The sequence below is a fragment of the Leptinotarsa decemlineata genome, unplaced genomic scaffold (genome assembly GCF_025532065.1).
Source record: "Leptinotarsa decemlineata unplaced genomic scaffold, Ldec_3_MD MMD2_tig00000199_RagTag_RagTag, whole genome shotgun sequence".
NCBI lineage: Eukaryota > Metazoa > Arthropoda > Insecta > Coleoptera > Chrysomelidae > Leptinotarsa > Leptinotarsa decemlineata.
In genome coordinates, this window is record NW_027412544.1 from 8,960,278 (window position 1) to 8,982,019 (window position 21,742).

Genomic DNA, 21,742 nt, shown 5'->3' on the forward strand with positions numbered 1-21,742 from the left:
TATTCGTATTCATAGTGTTTACAATAATGATTTTTTTCAAAAATGTATGAAGGTGTTACATAAAATTTAAATCGTGCAGAAATATATTCAACTGCAAATCATACATTTAATAATAATAAAATTTAACTCATGTCATGTACAATTGGATATTATACTGATATCAATGTTCTCAATAAAATTCGAATCAAATAAACCAATTAACTGAATGAAGTGAAAAATTATATATGGATATGCTTTATGAGGAGTGAAATATATAGTTGTTTTTAAAGATTATTTGTAATCAATTAGGGAGAATATAAAATAAGGTGTCGGACAAATAATCTGATAATTGAAATGTTCAAGAAATTTGAAATATTCTTAATGATTCTTTACAAATAATATTTGAGAAACCTGCATGTACCAAAACTTTCAAGTTCAAGTTCTTTAACCAACTAAAATAAATATTGAACTAACAAAACCTTTTTAAAGAGAAACCCATTCAGATTTTAATTATTCTAACATTATATTTTTCAAATGTCCATTCAAGTTCATCCCCTTTGATGTTGAGAAAATGACACCTTGCCTAGAAATAGAAGAGGGCTGAATTAAAAATTGTCTTCAAAGTACTGTGGGTGGAACTTTCAGATGAAAACGTACATTGTATGAGAATGGAATATGGGGAATTTTTTAAGAAGGAGTGGCATTTGAAATAGAAAAGTTCAAAGCAACACTTTTTTATAAATTAGCTGAACGATGTCAAGTGAATCATAATGACAACTGAAACTTCTAACTGAATAAACTTCTTTATCACTTACTCAGTAATCTCAGCAAAACTAACTGAACCTCTTTCTGTTTTGTTCTTATACAAACATCTTCCACTTGATCTTTGTTGAGCTGTAACTCTGCAATAATGGTCAATAACAAAGAGTTAAGGCAGGTTCTATCTCGATCACAATGTCCATCTAAATCTGTGGTCAACTGTAGAACAACCTAAAAAAGAAACAATAACAATGAAAAATTTCCGAAATTGACACATAAGTTATTTACCTGAAGAAATGGAATTGATCTCACTCCATCAACATTTTTGAGTTTAGGCAAATATTCTATGAGCTTTTCAAGCAATTGCAATCTTAAAATGTGTAGTCTGCTGCTGTTTTCAGTTTCGACTTCCACTTCCTCTTGTTGAACAGTTTCACTCTCTGCCGAGCCTCCTGCAGCATTTGCTATAGAACTTGTATCAGATCTGGACACAAGCGTTATTGCTTCCTGCATGTTATCTCCGTAAGCTGAAGATCTTCCGGACACATTGTGTTCTCCAGTAATACTCTCTACACCGCTGCCTCCGCTTTCAGATCCAGCACTTCCTCCCTGTTCTGCTGGAGAAGTGCGTAACGTTGAACCGTCCGTTGCAGCCGTAGATCCCTCATCATCGGAACCAGCCGCAGAGGCTGTGGTATCGCTAAAGTTGGCAGCTTCCTGCGCTTGCGCTGATTGGCCAATCGGATGACCAAGTACGTCATTACCGAGTTGAACTTGAAGGCTTTGTAGGGCTTGATTTTGTTCGCCACCTATATCATGTTCCTTAAAAAAATAGAAACAATTATCATTATTTTTATATACAATTTTATGGATTTTGTCCGAAATTATAAAAAAGTGAATGATTTTAGAACGCTTTGTATTATATTGAGAAACGGGTTTTATCGAAATCAATAGCCCAAAACCTCTTTTATGATTGGTCAGAATTCAAAGGGATGATATCTATACTTTTCGATGTTATTTAGTTTCCAACTGTACCTAGCATCTTCATAAAAAAATGAATAACTCAGGAACGGTTATAGTTAGATACAAAGTATCTTATACGAAATTATATTATTTTGTCCTGACCTATTAAAAAATGTAACGAATTACAGGGTGTTCTATTTGAAAAAACACTTCGCCACAGATTAAATACAGATGCGAAAGCTAGGTCTCCCGCCAGAAGTTAAAACCACCTGTAAGTGCACGCATGTGCACTTACAGGTGGTTTTAACTTCAACCTCTTTTTTCACTTTCCACTCAACGTTCCTTTGTTATTGTTTACAACTTTTATTTCAGTAGGAACTGTTTGTGTTGTTCGTGGTTGTTTTACAAAAACTCTGGAAAATACAAGGTTGTTCAGAATTCAAGAGAATTCTACAAGGTAGGTAAATGTTAATAATTTTCATTTCTCAGTATTATCTCAACGCAGTTTTTTGAACATTGTATTTATAATCATTTGGAAATGTCCCATGCAAATAAATTGATACTTTGTTAATGTTTTTTTAGGGCTGCTTGTTGGCTACGGTTATGTAACAGAGGATTTATTAGGTATTCATGCCTTGCATAGAAACTATACGGTATGTGAAAAACATTTTGCCAAAGACGTCATTTCTCAATCTGGAACTCGTAAACATCTATTCCAAAATGCAGTTCCAACCATATTTCCTCACAGTGCCACTAAGCACATCTTGGAAGTTATCAATGATGATAATTGTGAAGGACCTCCTAAGAAAATTGCTGTCTTGGATGGTGAGTACCATTTTGCATGTTCTTAGTACATATTTTTTTGACGGATACGGATACCTACGTTGTGTCCCAAGTTTACATTCACATATAGTCAGTGGGCATACTTGAAGACTGGCTATAAATCAAATTATCTAAGAACAATTCGTTCAGGCCAGTCTCAACTCCCTACACAGTAGGTTAATGGACCGACACCTTTCAGAAAACAACCACTCCCCTGGCTAATACCACGAAGAGCGTTGGGTTGTATCCGACAGGTGTCAGTGCAGGATTCTTCACAGAAGTCATTCCTGCATATGCTGTTGGCGATACAACTGAAAGAGTCGACCTTCAATTTTGGAACGGGCACACTTGCAGACTGGTTTCGGGCTCATTAGCCACTCATCAGTGCAAGATAGTGGCCATCATCGACCTAAAGTCAATGATATTCCATAATTGAAAATCAGAATTCTTTCAGAGTATTTCATTCCTCTTCCTAAGTTGGAGCGAACAACAAAATGTCACTCAATCTAGTGGACGACGTACTAACCAACTGTGAAGATTCCTGCACTGACTCCTGTCGGATATAATCCAACGCCCTTCGTGGTATTAGCCAGGGGAGTAGTTGTTTTCTGATAGGCGTCAGCCCATTCAACTTACTGTGTAGGTATATTCGAGACTGGCTTGAACGTTTAAAGTTCATTTCTTTAGATTTGTTTACTGCCAGTTTTCAAGCATAGCCCATAGAAAATATACAAAATGATTAAAAATATTCCTAATTTTTATCAAATTTCACTATTGAACTTAATTAAGGATATCTACTCATCTCTGTAATCAAATTTGTCAATATGCGAGTTTCTTATTTCATTATAATGTACCATAAAAATACCATCACTTTTTCTGTGAACAGCAAAAGCATGTTTTTTTCAGTGTACATTAAGAGGAAATAGTTGAAATCAACCAAACCTTTTTCTCCGTGTATATCGAGGTGGTATACACATCATATTCAAGGTTACAAATTTTGAGCCATCAAACATCAAAGCTTTCGGATCTGTATTTAATCTGTGACTTCGCTATGTCACACTTTTTTGAGCCATCCTGTAGACTCCAAAATCATTTACTTCTGCAGCCTAATTCAAAATACATTTAATAAAATGGAGAAAAATCCGAAAAAATTAATGGATTGATTTACAGGGACTGTGTCGTATGGGGTGCCCCACCATGAATATCAATTTTCCCTATAAAAAAAACTCATAAATAGAACATTTTTCTTTGTGAAAAATACATTCAATTTGAGCATTAACTTATTGGGGTAAACTGAAATGTTTGCCCTTTCTACATCCGTAGATGTGGGAAGTGAAAAAAACCCCACGAAAAATGACTTTCCAAAATTTTCACGTAGTTCTTATACAATGATAATCCTCTATAGAGACGGGGATAGTATGTAGGAATTAAAGAACTTGAAAATGTTTTAAATTGGTGTGATTTTTAACAAAAATACAAGGAATAGCTCAACATAGTGAATAGTATTTTATTTCATATGCATTATTTTCAACCCTAATTGGATAATCAATTGTATGGTTTCGAACAGGCTTCCAAACTCAATGAAAAAAAGAATATTTCAGTTATGTTAGATATGGCACTAGTTTTTACTTGCTATCTTTATATATCTCATTGGTCTCCAATATTGGTCAATTCCAACACATATATTCTACTTTAACAATGTAAAATTAGTGCCCAATAAGGCTAATATTCTATTCTCTACAAATCTCAAATATTTTCTGTAGATCTTGAAGAATGTGGGAGATGAGTCCTCTTCGATAATTATCAATTTCTTCAACTGTTTTGGAGTTGGGATAGATATCGATTTTAGGCTAAAAATAGTGAAATGAGACAGATGACACTAATGACAGGATATTTCATTTTTTCTCTGCAGGGAATTTAACTTATCAAATAATGAATTTGGAGTCCATTCTGAAGTGATACAATGAAAAAATATGACCAACTCTGGTCAAGAAAGTTCACATTCTTTGATCAACTGCCTTTACGAAAAGGAGTTTGTTACTGCTTATAATTGATTCGTTGGAGTATCATATAAAGTCAATACTGAACTTTTAATGCTTTCTTATAACCAGTAGGAATTTTGTTGAACCTATTTTTAAAGCATAATACCCATAATATTTAATAAATATTTGATACTAATGAGAATGTGACAATCCAAAATAAAAATGCTACCTGCTTCTGTTGATTGATTTCTAAACGATCAATTTCCATAATTTTTTCATTAGGTGAACCAGTACTATAAAAAATGCTTAAAACGCTCTAAAAGCAATTACTGTGCAAAAAAGTTGATATACAATTCTATTTCACTTACCTGGAGACTTAATGCTATAGCTAATTCTACCATGGCCTCATCATCAGCGTCTGGAGGAATATCGAGTAAAGGTGGAAAACCCATGCCGCCTCCTAGTAGAGCCTCAAGAGGATTAACGTTATGATTATCCTGTGCATGAGCAGGCTGTTCTAGCAGCCCTATTGCTTCAACAACATCGACTTCATATTGGTTTGGCTGATTTGACCTTGCCTCATCGTCTTGTCTCAACTGGATAGAAGCTGTTGTGACTTTTGCTAGAATCAAACAGATTTTCTTTAGAGGTCACTTATAGCTATACTAGATATTGAGGAATATTGCTTCATATGTTTTGTCGAGCGGATACAAAGGCAAATCTTCATTTTTAATAAGGGGTCAAGGTCTAAGAGACTTTTTGTCTACATAATTTTAAGGTTGGTTCCAAAAGTTAATTCAGAAGTACTTAATATATTAAATTTTTGAATGGAACAGACTGAAATATATAATTTTCAGATATTTGATAAATACAAACGATCTTAATTTATATAGAGTTCCAATTGATAGAGAATTTTTTTCACATGTACATTAAAGAAGATTTATCAAAATTCAATGTTAATTTATGAATTTGTAACACAATGAATTCAATTATTTGAGATCATAGCTTAGGCATTGCTCTAAAGATGAAAATAAAAAATATACTCACATTCATCAGATTCATTGTTCTTGACAGGCGGTGGAGAAACACAATGAGGAGGGCTTGGAATGAACACTTTCCTCCTTTTCGTTTTAGGTTTCAATACTTTACTCAGAGCTTGTTTTGCACTAAATGCTATCAAGGGATCTTTGCACAATAAGAGTTGCAAATAAACTCCTATTGTTATATTGCTGTACGTATCACAACTGTTAAAAGCGTGAACGATTTCTACGAGAGCATGAATCACTTGTTCGGTGTGTTTCAAGCCTTGGGAGACAGCCAATGAAAGAGCTGGTATTTCAGGATTTGAAGAGTGCAATAGCCACAGAACCTCCATGAGTTGTAGTAGAATGTGTTGATTTTTTTCTTTGGCTTCTTTATTTTTCCGGTTTTTAGACTCGGCTGAAAATAATCAGGAAATATAACTGTTACTTTGATATCATAGCTGATATTTTATCAACAATATTAGTATTCACAATTGAGCTTGAATTCACTAATACAAGTTGATTTAATAGCTGTTCATGACTCAACTGATAAAGTAATAAGTTGTAATAAGTAATAATATAGATAGATATATTATAAATAAATATACATATTTTATGAATCTAATAACTTGATGCTGCCAGCTGAAATTTCATGACTAGGAATATCAATTAATGAATGAATATAAAAATATATGTTTATTTTGATCCTTTGATTTTGATCCTTTTTTCACTTAAATTTTTTTTTGAAATATTGATTTGGATAAAGAACATCAGGTAGTATAATGTGAATTATTTTAAGGAAATCCAGACCCCATTAATATAAAACATACTTTTGAATGATGGATAATATTTTTCACGATATATTTTCATCAACAGAATATATAACCATCCAGATGAATTTAAAATAAAGGCATTTAGCATAGGCATCACATGAAAAAAAAAGTATAAACTCATAAATAGAATTTAAATGGATGACACAACTGAAAAAAATAAACATTCGATAGTAGATTTCCTACTAGAGAAAGTGACAAAAATGAGCAATTATTTCTAAAAAAGTTCAAAAAAATGTATCCCTGAGATATTACTCTGGAGAATAGTTGAAGAAAGACCACACATTTCACTGAATTCAAAAGATATCTTTCAAACTATGTCATGTAAAACAAAGTGGATAAATTTGGCTGAATCCTTTTAATTTCATTTAATTCTACAATTTTTTTTTCTCTCTATAAACATGTATATCTCTTCTAACACTAATTGAAAGTGTAATTGGTAAAGATTTTTTAAAATAGGAATCGTTGAAAAATCTTTTTAAATGTTTAAGGCATGATAATTTTGTGAAGAAATTCCCTATATTCAAATGAATTTTACAATAGTTTTCATTCAGTGTATTGTTTGTGAAACTTTACTAGTTATGGCTCAAATGAATTAATCACTAGAACGCCTAGGCTAGCGAAAAAAATTATTGTTATTGATTTATTTGATTCATCCATGACCTTTTTCAAATCGCAGGTAAAACATTACCATAGAGTAAGAAGAAACTGCTGATTATTATTAATTTAAAATTGATACTCATCTATTTTTGGTATTTCTTTTTTCTGTCACACTATTTATATGTTTATTGTAAAATAGCATGTCTATAAATGAATAACTATGCATGGCACGAAAAAAACTTCCAATTTTTACTCTTTATTTTTTACAGTGATTGTTGAGTCGACAGTAATATTTCAATTCTTCGTAAATTATCTTACCTGTACCATCTTCCAAAGGATCATCTAAAACCACATCCTGAATTGATGTATGACTATCTGCAAATTTCACCAAATTTTGTGGTCTTGATACGGCAATACCTCTCACAATCAAAACAAGTCTATAATAACTCTCAGCATCCAAATCTGCAACTCCCGAGCTAGTCATGGAAGTAAGACTTGCCAAAACATGTTGTAATAATGCATGATCTTTATAGTTATGATATATCAAGCGCGTCGAGTGGAGGGACGATAAAAGTGCCTTGGAATGAATTTGAACCGAAGGTTGAGTAGGCATTGTGAGAAGTTGAGTAGCAACTTTGAGGGTTGTTGGTTTGAAAGTAGAAAGTTTCTCTTCTGTCGAATATAAAGAAAATGTTCCTTCTAAAGATTCTAAAATACCCACGACAAGCCTGTAAAGAAATAAATTTAGTTAAAATTAGATTTAGTTCAAACAACATCACCAACTTTTCCAATTTTGTGAGGTGACTTCCATTTCTACTGTTCTGATCGTTTTCTGAACTAGTTGACACCTGTTGGATAACTCCAGATGTACCAGTACCTACATTTTCCTCTGATTCTTCTGGCCAACCGAATGAATCCTTTGTTTTACCATATATTTTCAGGCTGTCAACCATCGTAACAGTATCTGGATCTTGGGAAGGACCGAAGAGAATAGTCAATTTTTTATCAGCTTGAAGACTTTCTTCTCTGGAGAAAGGAATATCATACCATCTACTACGAGTTGCCGTTAGAGGGAATATTCTACCAAATATCTAAGAAAATAACTTTGTGATTTAATTTTCAATATATATTCAAAATACCTACTTCTACAAATGAAGGGCACCTTTGAACATCTTGACTACCAACCAATACTCTAATACCGGTCATAACCATATTGGAATCATTGTTCGTGACTTCAATAGAAAATCCCAGAGCTTTATTACAAGCTACATATAATCCTGTAGTATTCAATCGATGTTTCAATTGTGCTTGATTGTAAATTTGCAGAAGGTCATTTCCTCCTAACTCAACATCATTCATTGCAACACAATGTTCAAAGAAATCAACAGGGAATGTAACAGGACTCGATGTTTTGCCAGTCTTTACAACTTTTTTCTTTTTTGGTTTGAGAGTTGTGTTTGGTATTGATGCTTGAATACTGGGAGACATCCAAAAACCTAACAAAAAACAAATAAAGCGTTGTTAGCAGGGTACATATATATCACATTTTTACTTTTAACACATTCTGCCTTTCACCAATTAAAATAAAGAAAGTTGTCAAGACATAATTTTAATTGCTTTCTAATTAAATCTAAACTAAAACGAGCGAAAATGAAAACATTTTATAATGTGGAACCATACCTGTTTGATCCATATTAGCCATGAACATCTTCAGACTACCATCCTCACATAACAAAATCAATGTTGTTCTCAAATCGTTTCCTGAATTATGCCTAATGGCGACCATATCCATTATTTTAGATTTGGAGGGAACAACTTTGATCTCTTGTATCATGAATGTATCTGGTTTCAACATCAGTATAACAGGATTGTTACTAGATTGCATTGCACAACATATCAACCCCGGATGATTGGGAATTTCTGTCCACTGACACAAAGGTTGATTGGTAGAGTTCCTCGATCCATTACTCTTTGAAGCACTATTGTTTGTTGTTGGTAAATTTATGGGAAAAACTAATGGCAGAGTGTTATTCTTTGATAGGATTGGAGAAATGAAGCTCTTGCCCTGAGCATAGCTGTAGAATAAGAGTCCCAAAGTATGAGAATAATATATTGAAACACCACCCCCAGCTAACTGGCCATTCACATCCTAAAATAACAATAATATTTCATATCAATATTTGTTTCCAGCTAGCATTTCACGAACAATTTTTTCATTTGTCAGGAAAAACATTCATTATATTGTTACTTTTGAGTTAAACAAACGATTCATTACAACGTGCTGCTAGACAGGAGGTATCTAAATTAAAGGAGTCTATATCGAAATTCTTAAAATTATGGTATGTGAAATAGTTTACTACGTAATTACATTTAGGTAGCTCCAGTTCACAAACAAGTGCTAGCTGATCTGATATATCATCAAAGTCGACGACATCAACTGATGTTAAATAGCTTAAAAGTATTAACAATAAGCAAATCAATCAAAGTTTGGCTATTATCATTTAACCTTGGTGGTGACTTTATCACCTGATCTAAATTGAAAGAATAAAGTAAGATAGGTAATAAATAACATTTATGATTATGAATGATCAAATCAAAGTTGAGATCTTCTACAATGCAGAAATTATCATTTTCAGGAAAAAATCTCACAATAGCATCCTCTAATCTAATAAATACACTCCAACTTTCATCAACTGTTCGAAGAAAGGACAAACACTAGAGAATAGAACTGTCGGCTTCAAATTGTTTCTATTGTAAAAAGCTACACTACCTCCTCTAGTAATTCTATCGGCACGAAACATGATGAAACCGTTGATTTCTAAACTACCTGAGTCATTTTAGTCGCTAAGCAATGTTTCACTCAATGCATCAATATCAGTACCATTATTCGATATGTGATTGCGCAAAGTATTAAATACATAAGAAAGAGATCTTATTATATTGAGACATTATGTGTTGCAGAAAATGGTCGCCATTTTGAACATCTTTTGGACTCCTCTATTCAATAAAAAAATTAGGCAATATTGTTCATATTGAAAAAATTTCGAGTAAGTGAACGTAAATAAATGATTTTTTTGTGGTTACAACAATTAATGAATTTTGTATAATTTGTAAAATATCAGTTTTTTGCATAGTATACCTCTTGATAAAAAATGTAGTGAGATGTTTAAACATTTGATACAAATGAATACAGGGTGTTCCATTTGAAAAAGTTGAATTATGTCTGTTTTAAAATGAATTAAAATTGACCGGTTTTACCGAGCACCCTATATATTGTTTCCGTAAGTTGAGATTCCTGAAATTATTAAAGTGATGTTAACTATATATTCCGCTGTACATGCGGGCAGTGAATTAAAAAAATATTGTCTGCAAAATAGGTTTTTCTGGAATAACTTAGCAATGCTGCAATGGAAATTCGAAAACAAAAAATCCTTAGAGAGCTAAAAAAATATGGAATCGAATGATGTATTCATCTACTGGGTGTTCCATTTAAAAAAATATAACTGGTTGGCTACGCGCCGATCACCCAGTATGCGAGAAAATAATTTTAAAAGATACTATTTATCAATATGACTAGGAAAAAAATTGAGGAATTTGAAAAATTGTTTTTTCCTGCAATCTTGTTGACTCACTTAAATGTATATATATATATATATATATATTGAAAAAGTTTTCAAATTGAAACAGTTTTGTGGATAATAGTTTTCTAAAATTTTCATCACTCTTTTATTGATCTTATACCTATACCCAAAAACAGTACTTACTGTAACATCAAGATGGAAAACGTCCAGAGTATTTGTCACATAAAAAGTTCCGTACTTTGTAGAAGATTCATCATTCAAAATCTCTGTGTAAATGTGGCCAGGAGAAGACATTAAAAGTATGTGGTATATACCATCTTCGTACATAAAAGTGCAATCTCTTATCTTGCCACTTGGCACCAAGAAAAAGTACTGCGGACTCAAGGCATCAACACCTAAATCATAGATTTTCACAAAGTCGGCAGTAACCAGGGCTAATTTAGTTTGAGAGCCTGGCAACCAAACTGCTTTTATAATGAAATTACCAGTTTCCAGTTGAGGATGAAGCACTAAATGATCTAAAACAGAACCTCCGGTGGTAAAAGTAAGCACATGGCAATCCTTCAAACCGCACACTGCAAGAAAGTCTTCATTGCATAAGTTACTAGACAAGGAAAGCACCGTAAATGGAATAGGTGCTGTTGCGAGCCGAGTTAAAGTCAGTTTTCTTGTGGAAGAGTCTGCTTGCTTGAGAAGAGCTGATAACTGAAGGACGGTAATCTTGCCTTTTTCATGAGATACTGCTAGATGCTGCCTACGACCCTGAGTAGATGTCATGCAGCACATGGCAACTCTTCTGACAATATGGGCTGACAACAGTTGTCGTATCGTTTGTCCCTGTTCACCAGCATAACTCATTCGCACATTTTCAAAGGCCCCTTCCTGTGAACCAAGAGTAGGCACCATGAGCTGATCCGTGTGAACATATTTTTTTTCACTGGAGTACAACTGTTCTAAAGCTTTGACGCCACGTGTGTGACAACCTACAGGTGAATTTTGCCGGCAAGTTTCCTCGACTGCTGGAAGGAGTGTTTGCAAAAACTCTAGCATGGAACCAGTCACTAAACTTGATCCTAAGTAGTTGACAATGAACTCCTTGGAACCCTCTAGTTGTTTAACGATGCTTCCTGACTTTCGCTCCTTATAAATAATCTAAAAGCCATTGGATATTAATAGAGAAAACAATTATTAAAATTCCACAGACCTTGTCAGCTGAAACAGGAGAAGAAGCTCGTCTACGTAACGAACTAGTTAACATATGTTCAGAACTAAAACCTGCAGTGGGTTGACTTGTTGCGCCACCTACGGACATGTTACTTTCTGTAGACTTGTCATTCCTTTTAACCAATGCCTGACAGGAACCATCTTCCTTAGCTCCACAATCGCAAAAGAAATTTCCATACTTGGCATAACTCAGATCATGACCTTTATGACATACCCTGGCACATATGGAACATACACCAACGCCATCCAGCATTCTACAGGTGTGACAGTGATACCAATGCTGGTTCATGAATTCTTTTTGAGTAACAGTAAAGGTGCACAACTTATTGGAAAGGGAATCTTCATCACTGTCTTCTCCACTATCATCATCTTCATTTGGAAATTCTTGGGATTCAGGATCTATTTCCAAAGGAGATTCACTCTCCCATGGAGGACTAAGAGGCCTAATAGAATGAGGTTGTTGGGCAGTTATACTGCAAATGACATCGCTGACATATTCTAAAATACAGGAAGCTGCTTCTAGCATCGAATTATTCTTTATGCTTTCAGGATCAGTGCTGATTTTTTCAACCACATCTTTAATCGATGTTTGTTTGCTGCAAACTTCAATCCATTCAGCAGTAGCTGGAAATAGGTAGCTGTGACCTACAAACAAGAAACAATAATTTAGAAAACAGTTTTTTCACTTCATGAATTACTAAAATTACTTCTCACCTCTACCAGATCCAGCATCTGCAAGCATTGTCATATCCACCATCAAATCTGTAAAACCAGTACCTTCAAAAGTGGGAGACAGGAGATGTTTGCCAAGCTGTATTAAAGCTTTAAGAATCGTTATAGAAACCTCTTCTGAAACATTGCTATTCTGTTTCACAATAAAACTTGTCAATGCTTGAAGCAACTGGCTATTTTCTTGTACCAAAGACTTCTGATCATCATTGGATGTTGGTGAAGTGGTTTCTTTGCTTTCCACTGCTGCAATTGTCCATTTGGTTCCATTGGAAGGACTTTCATCTTTATTAAGAGTGACTGTAGTCACCGGTGGTTCAATATTATTAGAACCTATTATAATCTGCCTCAACCAGGTTTGCAGCTTTTCACTTTCTACATTCGCTATTTTACTCATACTAGAGCAAAGATAATTCAAACTTGGATCAGTAGAACTTTTTTCTGCAGCTTGAAACAGTTTGTTGAAAAAATGTAATACTTTCGTGCTATATTGTTGGGATGTTTGAGTGCTTGAAACTGACATTAAAACATTTACCAAGTCTTTATCGCCTGTGAAGTAAGATTCCAAGGCTTGTCGCCCAGATGATTTTTCCAATATTTTTTCGTAGAACTTCAAACAATGATGTAGGACTTTTTCGTTGATATGAACACCATAGTTCCACATATTAGGTGATGTACAATTTACAATCAACTTGTATGTGTGATCTAAAACCCTCAAATATACCCGTTTTTGATGTTCATCTGTTTCTGTATCGCCAATCATCTTGTCCAGGGTTTTTGTGACAGTATCATGTAAATATTCTGTTCTCAAATCTAGAGTGATGGATACAAGCATTTCTATAGCTTTATTTTTAGTGTCGGTATTTTCCACCTTGGGGGCGTGGTCACAAATGAATTTTGTCAGACATTGTAATAGCCGTTTCAAAGACAAATTTATAGTGAAGGAATTGCTTATAGAGAGTGTCGAAATATGAGCTTCTACAATCTTCAGTATGAACGTTTCTGATGGTATTATGTCGCCTTGGTAAGATGCCTAAAATGTACAAGGTATTACAGAGATATTTTATTTTAATTTTCATCTATACAAAAGTATGATTTTTGTAACACCATGTAAAAATAACTTTATATGGAATGATAAAATGTACATACCGATGAAACATCATCCAAAATGGACTTGTAAGACTGTAACTGAGCAGAACTAATACTGCTTGGTAGTAAAGAGTTGAATTCTGTGGCTAGGGTGCTTGTCAAAGTATTTTTGGTAGAAGATATAGCAATTACATCTTGTAAACCTTCGAAATCTTGAAGAGAAATTTTTTCAGAAGAATCGCTCTGATCAACAATTGCGTGTAACACTGACCACCTCATGCAATGTAGAATAGCTTGGGTGAGTCTCAGAACGAGCGGCAACAAATCTTGTACATAAGTGCCATCAATCACAACTATAGAAGATGTATCAGAAGTTCCCTCTGGTTCTTCTACAGATACTTGTATTTTTGCAAGAAGAGCATCGAGCAGAAAAAGATGCCACAGCGGAGGAAGATTTTCCTTGGATATCACACCTGAAAATCAAATTTTCGTATATTATTCAAATGGTCAGAGGTGAAATTCATAATGAACTTTTTTTGTCAAAATATAAATCCAATCAGTTTCATGCACTCAAATTCTAATATATTCCTGATCACTCATTGAAGATGGCAGGTGATTCGAGTACTCTTTATTTGTTCTGTAATGTATACAAAGTAATCAACTGAATGATGTGTAGAACCGCACAAATAGTTTCCATATCAACTGTACCAAACTCTATGAAAAAATAAAGTTCTCAGAAGATAACCTGGTTAAAAGTATAGACGATTCATGGCAGACACAGATATAGAATTTTACGAAGCAATTCAAGAGTTGCTTGCGTACGAAAAACAAGGTAGACACACTTATGTTAACCTATATCCTCAAACAAAAAGATATCATTCAATGGTTGAGAAAATGGAGTTGATATATAAACAAATTGATCTAGTTAATGAGATGTTAAACCAATATCCAATGGACAAAAATTCTCCAGTATTAACTCAAGAACAAGCACATTGACTGTTGGACACAAAAACGGTAAATTACCGGAGAAGAAAACCCCACCAACAAAAAGCAAAATACATAATAAACAAAGAAATGAAAAAGCACTGTCAGTCAAACTACTGAATACAGACAAATGAAAATGATGTTTTTGTTAACAATGTCAAACAATATCAAATGCAGGAGACTTCCATATAAATATCTTTAATAATGATAACTACAGGGTGCAAATGTACAAATATTTTCAACTTTTTAGGGATATCACAGAATATCCCCAAATTTACCTGATATACTTTAAGTAGTAGTAGTATTATTGCAGACTATGTTTTAAGTAACTTTGAAATTTTCATAAAAGTCCATAATACTCCTAATATAACAGATCATTCTTTAAATAAGTATCAGGAGTAACCGTAAAATTAATGCTTAAACCATTTAGAAATCTTGGTTCAACTCACAAGGAAAAAATTAACTCAGGAGTTTATCTCCTACAATTTTTTTGTAGATAGTATGAATATCAATACTTTCAATACTTTCCTGGAGCACCTCAAGTCTAAATGTGAATGGGCTTGTTTCATGTTACGGAAAATGATACTGGTTTGCTTATTGCTTATAAACTGATCGATTTAGGGGTATATTATACTTATCAAGCCTAATCGGTCCCAAAATCTCTTTATATTTGCAGAAAAAAGAATAATTCGAAAAGCAAGAATTTAAATTGACCGCGTGTCTGTTGACCAATAAAATTGATCGTGTCTAGAGCGGAGTTGCCAAGTGTATTGGTTTTTGATATCCAATCACAGATCTTATGATCTAATATGACACACGCCATTTTTGTTGTTATTGTTGTCAACTTGGTGTGAATACAACTGTTACAATTATCTAATTAAAGAACGGTTTTTTGTAAAAGGTAGGTCTTGCTGCTGCATATTCCGTGTCATTAGTTTACATTCCGAAAAATATTTTTTCAGGTTATTTTTGGACTGATATGTTTCACTGTACATATTTTTGCTTCTCTTTTCAGTCTTTCCAGCCTTCGATAAAAGACAAAGTCTGAAATGAATATCATATAAATAAAAGGGACCTACTAAATATACCACCTACCGTTTCAATTTTTCATTCTTCATTTCAGTACCAAATGCAAATATTTCAAGTAAAATTCATCGATCATTTCAAAATCGACTCTTGGTAAGATGTCGGGAGTCAGCTTTAACAAAACTAAGCTCAACATTCATTTTGAAATTATTTTAACAAAAATACGAAGTTTGTGGAGACCGTTGACATTAGAAAGAGCACATTGTCGCATTCACTACAGAAGGCACTGGCTGACAATTTGGCTAATATACCAGTAACGTTGAATTTCTTATTTTTGGTGGGTAACATGAATGCATAATTGATTTATTTTATTAGGGTTCATGAGCATTCGAAAACCATTTGAAAGTACAGTTCGTTTGATTCTATTTAGAATCATATTTAGATATAACTTGTACTAGATTATTTGTTTGCTGGCTTCATTCTTAAAAAAATGAATGAATAATTACAGAAAATTTTAATTAATCGTTCATTTTCCCAGGAAAATGGAGTACCCATATCACAATTTATTGGTTTATTCAGCATTCGAAATGTATGTCATATCGGATCCATTCTGCTTATTTTTGCAACATTGAGTTTCAACTTTTTCTTAGCTGACAGCTCCCGTAGGAACAATTCGTTTTTTCGTCGAGTTTAGTTTGTGTGTGTTTTAAAAGTCTTTTAGAAATATATTTGAATATTATTATGGTGCGTTCTTGTGTTGATTTCAATTGTGCGGAAAGGCACAAGAAAACTGAAAGCGCATTGGTTTATAGATGAGTTATTTCATAAAATGAGTTTAGGTTCCCAAAGGATAAAATAATGAGAAAAAAAATGGGTGAAAGTATTGAAAAGAAAGAACTACAATCCTTCTACTCTTCCAAGACTTTATAGAAATCATTTAAAAAGTGAGTATAAATGAAAGGGAGACGAAAATATTGAATTCAATGACAGTTTTTTATTTCAACTTCAAGTATTCTCCACAGAAAGTACTATCTGGAGTTAATACTGTTGCTGATAGTATGATACATTTTACTTCTTTAAATTTTATCATATGATTGATGGTATTACCTCAGAAGCTTTTGTTGGATCAGTTCGAGTACAATCAATTCTGTCTATACTTGACCTCATTCAACCTTCCTCTCAAGTTTTGGAAGATTCAACAGATTACCCAAGCGAGCCTATAACGTTTGCATTTAGTAGCTATATTAGAAAGAGGTGTGTATGTAGGAATCGTTTTTTTATAATAAATTGCAGTTGTACAGATCAGTTGTACAGATTGAGGATTGTATAATAATTTGAATATTTGAAATGATTCTTTAATCCAGTTTGCTATATTTTCTGATTTTCATAATTGTATATTATTAAATAATGCATGAAATCATAGTTTAGATGAATATTTTGTGATCTATCGACTTAGTGTACTGATTTTAGATATAGAACTTATTTCCAAACATGATTTTTCATGTACATTTTATTCCATGTGGAGAATTTTTCATTAATTGAAACGTTAACGGGTTCATATACACTTCCATAATTAAATTGATAATTATAGGATCCGTAAATTTTACGATTAGGCAATGTTATTATTTCTATTGTTCCTATTGGTCAATCGAACAAGAAGCGGGAATAGGGGCGTGACGTCACCACCCTACCACATTCGATTTTTAATAATTAATTACGGGAAAACTACGGTATTTTGAGAGATGAAACAAAGTGCACTGTTTTTCAATTTGAAATTTCTATCAAGTGAACTATAAACCAAAAATCATGAAACAAGGCCATTGATAGTGAGTAACTTAGTATTGGATCAAATGGTGTATCATGATATTATATTGAACTAAAAATCAAAAGGTCTGATTAAGACCAAGCATATTCATCATTCAAATGTGACAGAACAGAACAAAATTGTCAAAATTTCAAGAAATCTCGTAATAAGTCTGTAAACTCACTGAAAACTAAAGAAACACACATTTATGAAAAAAATAAATCCACTGTTGATGTGCAAAAAGACTTTAAAATTTTCGTTTTATAATGGGATATATTTGAAAAATAAGAGAATGTCAAATAAGAATAATAAGGAAGAATGATGAAATGGCAGAATGTTTCCATATTGTTTTATTGATAGCATTGAGGATATACTCAAGAATACTGATGAGACTAATGTGATTATTGTTATTAGAACACACCTTTTCACAGCTTCAGAAAATATAATTTTAGCTGATCTTACTATGCATACTGTTTCCACCTAATGCATTTTTTGACCGATACGGGCAAAATTTTCATAATTTATTCAATCCCATCCACATAATGATGAAGAAATATTTCATTTCTTCGTTATTCGTATCCAACCGTTATTGAGTCTAGCTTTGGGGCCTCAAGTTTTGATGTGCATATCTATTAGTTTTCTCCACAATCAACTCAACAATATCATCATTCACAAAGAGATGAAAAAAATCTAGAGGTTTCTGTCATACATCTCTAATATGTCAAAAATGATACCAGATTTCTGAATATTTATATTTTCAGGTTCTCGCCATTTAAATTGCTACATGTCGATAGTGTTTTCTTCGTGTCAGCATCTTCTGATAACATATTCGAAAAACACATTTTATTGTGAGATTTCCACTGGAAATTTTACGAAACTGCGACACATGTTTCGCTATACAATAGCATCTTTGGGCGTCATAGTATTGTTACGCCCATACCACTGATAATATCTGTCATAGTAGCAGATGAAACGTTTAATATTCCAGGTTTCATTTGACAATGGTCTACTAGCCCGGATTTTGTTTCCTTCAATATTGTAATTGTTTGTTTCCTTCAATATTGTAATTGTTGTATGTAAGCATAGAAAAGTCATACTGATTATTCAATTTTATACAAGTATTCATGTTTTTCACACATTCAACTCTTCTATCTGTTTAAAATCTGTTTTTCCGTTAACCAGTTGTCGCATCCCTACGAACGACAACCCTTAGTAGGCAAAACTTGTGCAAGCTAAGGATTAACGAGGTCTTACCTTTTAACGTGTGATTCCTAACACGGGTTGGACGATAGCAAGTGAAAATTGATCGTTCAGACCGGGGCTTGAACCACCGACCAACACGGCAGTCAATTCAAGTGAGTGAACAAACCACCCACGTCGAACCGCTTGGCTACCGACCAACTTAGAGGTAAGGTGAGGTTAGCTAATGAGTTTAAGTTGTGTTGTAAAGAAAACATCAAATTTCGGAGTTTGAAGTTGGGCTTTCCAAATTACATCACAAAGTGAGGTTAAAGCTTTCCATCTCCTAACCACGAAAGCCAAGTTCCATTTGTTGTGAGACATTAGTCTCATTGACGATTCAAATAGGCCCCAAACAAAAAATTTATTTTTAGTCATTTTTTAAAATCTAAAATAGTAAGAAAAGAAACTAGTAATAGTAACAACCGCTGATGATAGCCTCAAATATTGAAGTATCTAGTTTGATTTAGTCGACATTATCTGTGACATCACCAGCCCAAACTTGAGCGAAATCCTAACTCGTATAAACTCAAACTGAGCGCAACTTGAATTAACCCAAGTTTACCCATCTTCACGTATGTGGTGGAATTGGCTGATGATGACAATTCATGAATCATTCAAGTAACACTTTACAAAACCGCTATTGTGAATTGTCCAGTGAAAATCTCACAATAAATTGTTACTTGAATGACCATCTTCACTTCCAGGTAGTTTTGATTTTATTATTTGATGGTATGAATTTCATTTGATTGAAGTTTCTGTGGTGATACTTTGGGTAGTTATATTGTTTTTGATATTTGTTTGACTTAGTCCTTGAGTTAATTATTAAAACTATTATATTAAAAAAACACATCCTAGTGGTTAGAATGTCCGATTTATAAATAGTCTGGGTCTAACTCCGCTCTAAACAAATTTTGAGAGAGTTTATAGAGACTAGTAACTGGTGAAGCTTCCGCGTAGCGAAACACGTATTAAATTCAACTTATTGTATTCTACAATTATTACCATGAACCTGACAGATACTCATAATTTCATTACAATTATCCAAAGAACTGCATGAGATTTCAATCAATTAGTTTCAACCTAATGAAATTTTATTTCTGATAATAGGAAATCAAATATACCTTTCTTGACATCTGGTGTGAGTGCAATCATACAATTTTTGGCGTTTGTGGTGTCATATTTAGAATTGCAAACAGTATCTGAAACAGCCTTCAGCAGTTTATCGGTATGTTGTGTATACATTCCTTGCTTCACTAAACAATCCTTCAGCCACCTGTTGAAATTTTTGTGAGAAGTTCGAGGGCCCCATACTAAAGAATGCAGCAAAAGTGGGCCTGCAACTAAGCTCTCTCCAGTCGCTAACCTTTCCATATAAGATATGGAAGGGGGTAATAACTGTAACAATCTGAAAATAAAAAGATTAAATCAGGCTACATTCAAAGAGAGTAAATTGGCTCAGGCCCGGATGTAAAGGTGTCAGAGCTCTTTTCCGGATTTGTTGGCCAGGGTCTTCAGGTTTTTTAGTCTGACGTTTTGTCTACTAGTGCAATAGACATTATTCAAAAAAAACAGAAGTTGGAAAAAATCCCCTGTTACGTAAAAAAAATGCCTCTTTCTGAGCTTATTCAATATTTCAAATTTCGTAAAAATAGCTTGCGAAATGACGAAAAAATGGGTGGGGTGGGGAGTGTACAATGAGTCTGTGTCACCTGGTATTTATGATCATCTTTGGCGTCATTTCATTGTGTTATAAATTACGAATTTTCTTTTTGTATTCATGCACACAATTTTAAAATAATAAAGTTTACTATTATTATGGGTCGAATTGAATGGGCACATTTTAGGAGTGTAGCTCAGTACAGGTAGCTAGATTTCACTGATGTTAATTCCCTCTTGTTTTCTATCGAAATGATTCATGTATTTTTGAGTTTCTGTCGCTCCCTATATAGTCTTAACAAGTAGGCCTGAGTTGTGTCAACCACTTCTGTCACCCCGAACACAATAACATGGATACCCCCTCAGGAGACACTCTTGTATGTTCAGAGTCAGGTACATAAACTTATCTTTGTGGGTCCAATGTAAACCGATTCACAGCTACATGGGATCTGGTCTTGCTACACTAGGGGTAACCAGATTCTTCGCAGCTGTGGATCAATCGACATTGGAAACATGAAGTGTAAGCACTCGGTTCTTTGAACAAAAGAGCAATTGTCGCTGAGGTCATACCGATAGATCAGCAGTAGCGGAACTGGCACTCAGAGAAAGAACCAGAGAAAACAAAATGAACATCAATAAAGTCCGGCCACTTGCATTAATTTACACTCGTAAACTGAGATAATTCAATTTGACCAATAGAAAAGAAGCAACACCCAACACCAATGGAATAAAACGGGAGACTCAAACGTTGAATGTAATATATCTGCTGAGGACAACCCGAACACTTCATCCGTTACTTCATCGGCTTTGATAATCTCTACGGCAGTAGTATATGAAACGTTCGGCTTGAAGCCCTGCAGATTATGGCCAACAAACCCGGAAAATAGCCTTGACATAGCCATAGCCTTGCACAGATTATCAAATGATTGCTTCTAACCTCCAACAGATTGTGAAGCAATACTGTGCTGCACAAAGACCCAAATAAGTCATTTTTGAAGCATTGACACCCGAAGTGACATGAGTGATGTTCAAGATCTCAATTAAAGCATCCAACAGCAACGGGTAACGTAATTTGTCAGGCGTTCCAAGTATAAAGTTACAAGCGAGGCCATCCAGTTTGGGTGCTTCTTGATTGTTCATTTCAGAACTTGTCAAAACATAAAATCGAGGTTTCATTGCAAATTCGTCAGAGGTGGAGTTTTTTCTGAAATTGTCTTCAATATTTTGCCACGATGTATACATTCTAGTCATACTGTTGTCTTTATCTTTGTCGACATTCAAGCTTGTTGAGTAGAATAAATTCCACTGAATCTGAAAAAAAAAATGAAAATGAACCATTTATTTCTATCTTTCAAATAAATAGTAAGTTTTTATTTTGTGTTTCTTGGTAACCTTCATAAATATAAAACAATAAACTATTAGTCACAAACCTAAGCTCCTTCATGTCATA

The 21,742-nt window shown here is 33.7% G+C and overlaps 1 protein-coding gene across 1 annotated transcript in view; it reads right to left on the reverse strand.

Annotated features, from left to right (window-relative positions):
• The window catches only part of poe (E3 ubiquitin-protein ligase-like protein poe), an 81,024-nt gene that overhangs the window by 26,036 nt on the left and 33,246 nt on the right, over nucleotides 1-21,742 (reverse strand). Inside the window, exons 13-26 of the mRNA XM_074172900.1 lie at nucleotides 21,230-21,603; nucleotides 19,758-20,041; nucleotides 13,641-14,053; nucleotides 12,477-13,524; nucleotides 11,743-12,407; nucleotides 10,722-11,690; nucleotides 8,638-9,106; nucleotides 8,101-8,453; nucleotides 7,741-8,048; nucleotides 7,276-7,685; nucleotides 5,553-5,945; nucleotides 4,874-5,127; nucleotides 1,027-1,560; nucleotides 795-969 (exon numbers count right to left, since the gene is read on the reverse strand). Coding sequence (XP_074029001.1) covers nucleotides 795-969; nucleotides 1,027-1,560; nucleotides 4,874-5,127; nucleotides 5,553-5,945; nucleotides 7,276-7,685; nucleotides 7,741-8,048; nucleotides 8,101-8,453; nucleotides 8,638-9,106; nucleotides 10,722-11,690; nucleotides 11,743-12,407; nucleotides 12,477-13,524; nucleotides 13,641-14,053; nucleotides 19,758-20,041; nucleotides 21,230-21,603 — 6,649 coding nt within the window. The remainder of the gene's footprint in view (nucleotides 1-794; nucleotides 970-1,026; nucleotides 1,561-4,873; nucleotides 5,128-5,552; nucleotides 5,946-7,275; nucleotides 7,686-7,740; nucleotides 8,049-8,100; nucleotides 8,454-8,637; nucleotides 9,107-10,721; nucleotides 11,691-11,742; nucleotides 12,408-12,476; nucleotides 13,525-13,640; nucleotides 14,054-19,757; nucleotides 20,042-21,229; nucleotides 21,604-21,742) is intronic.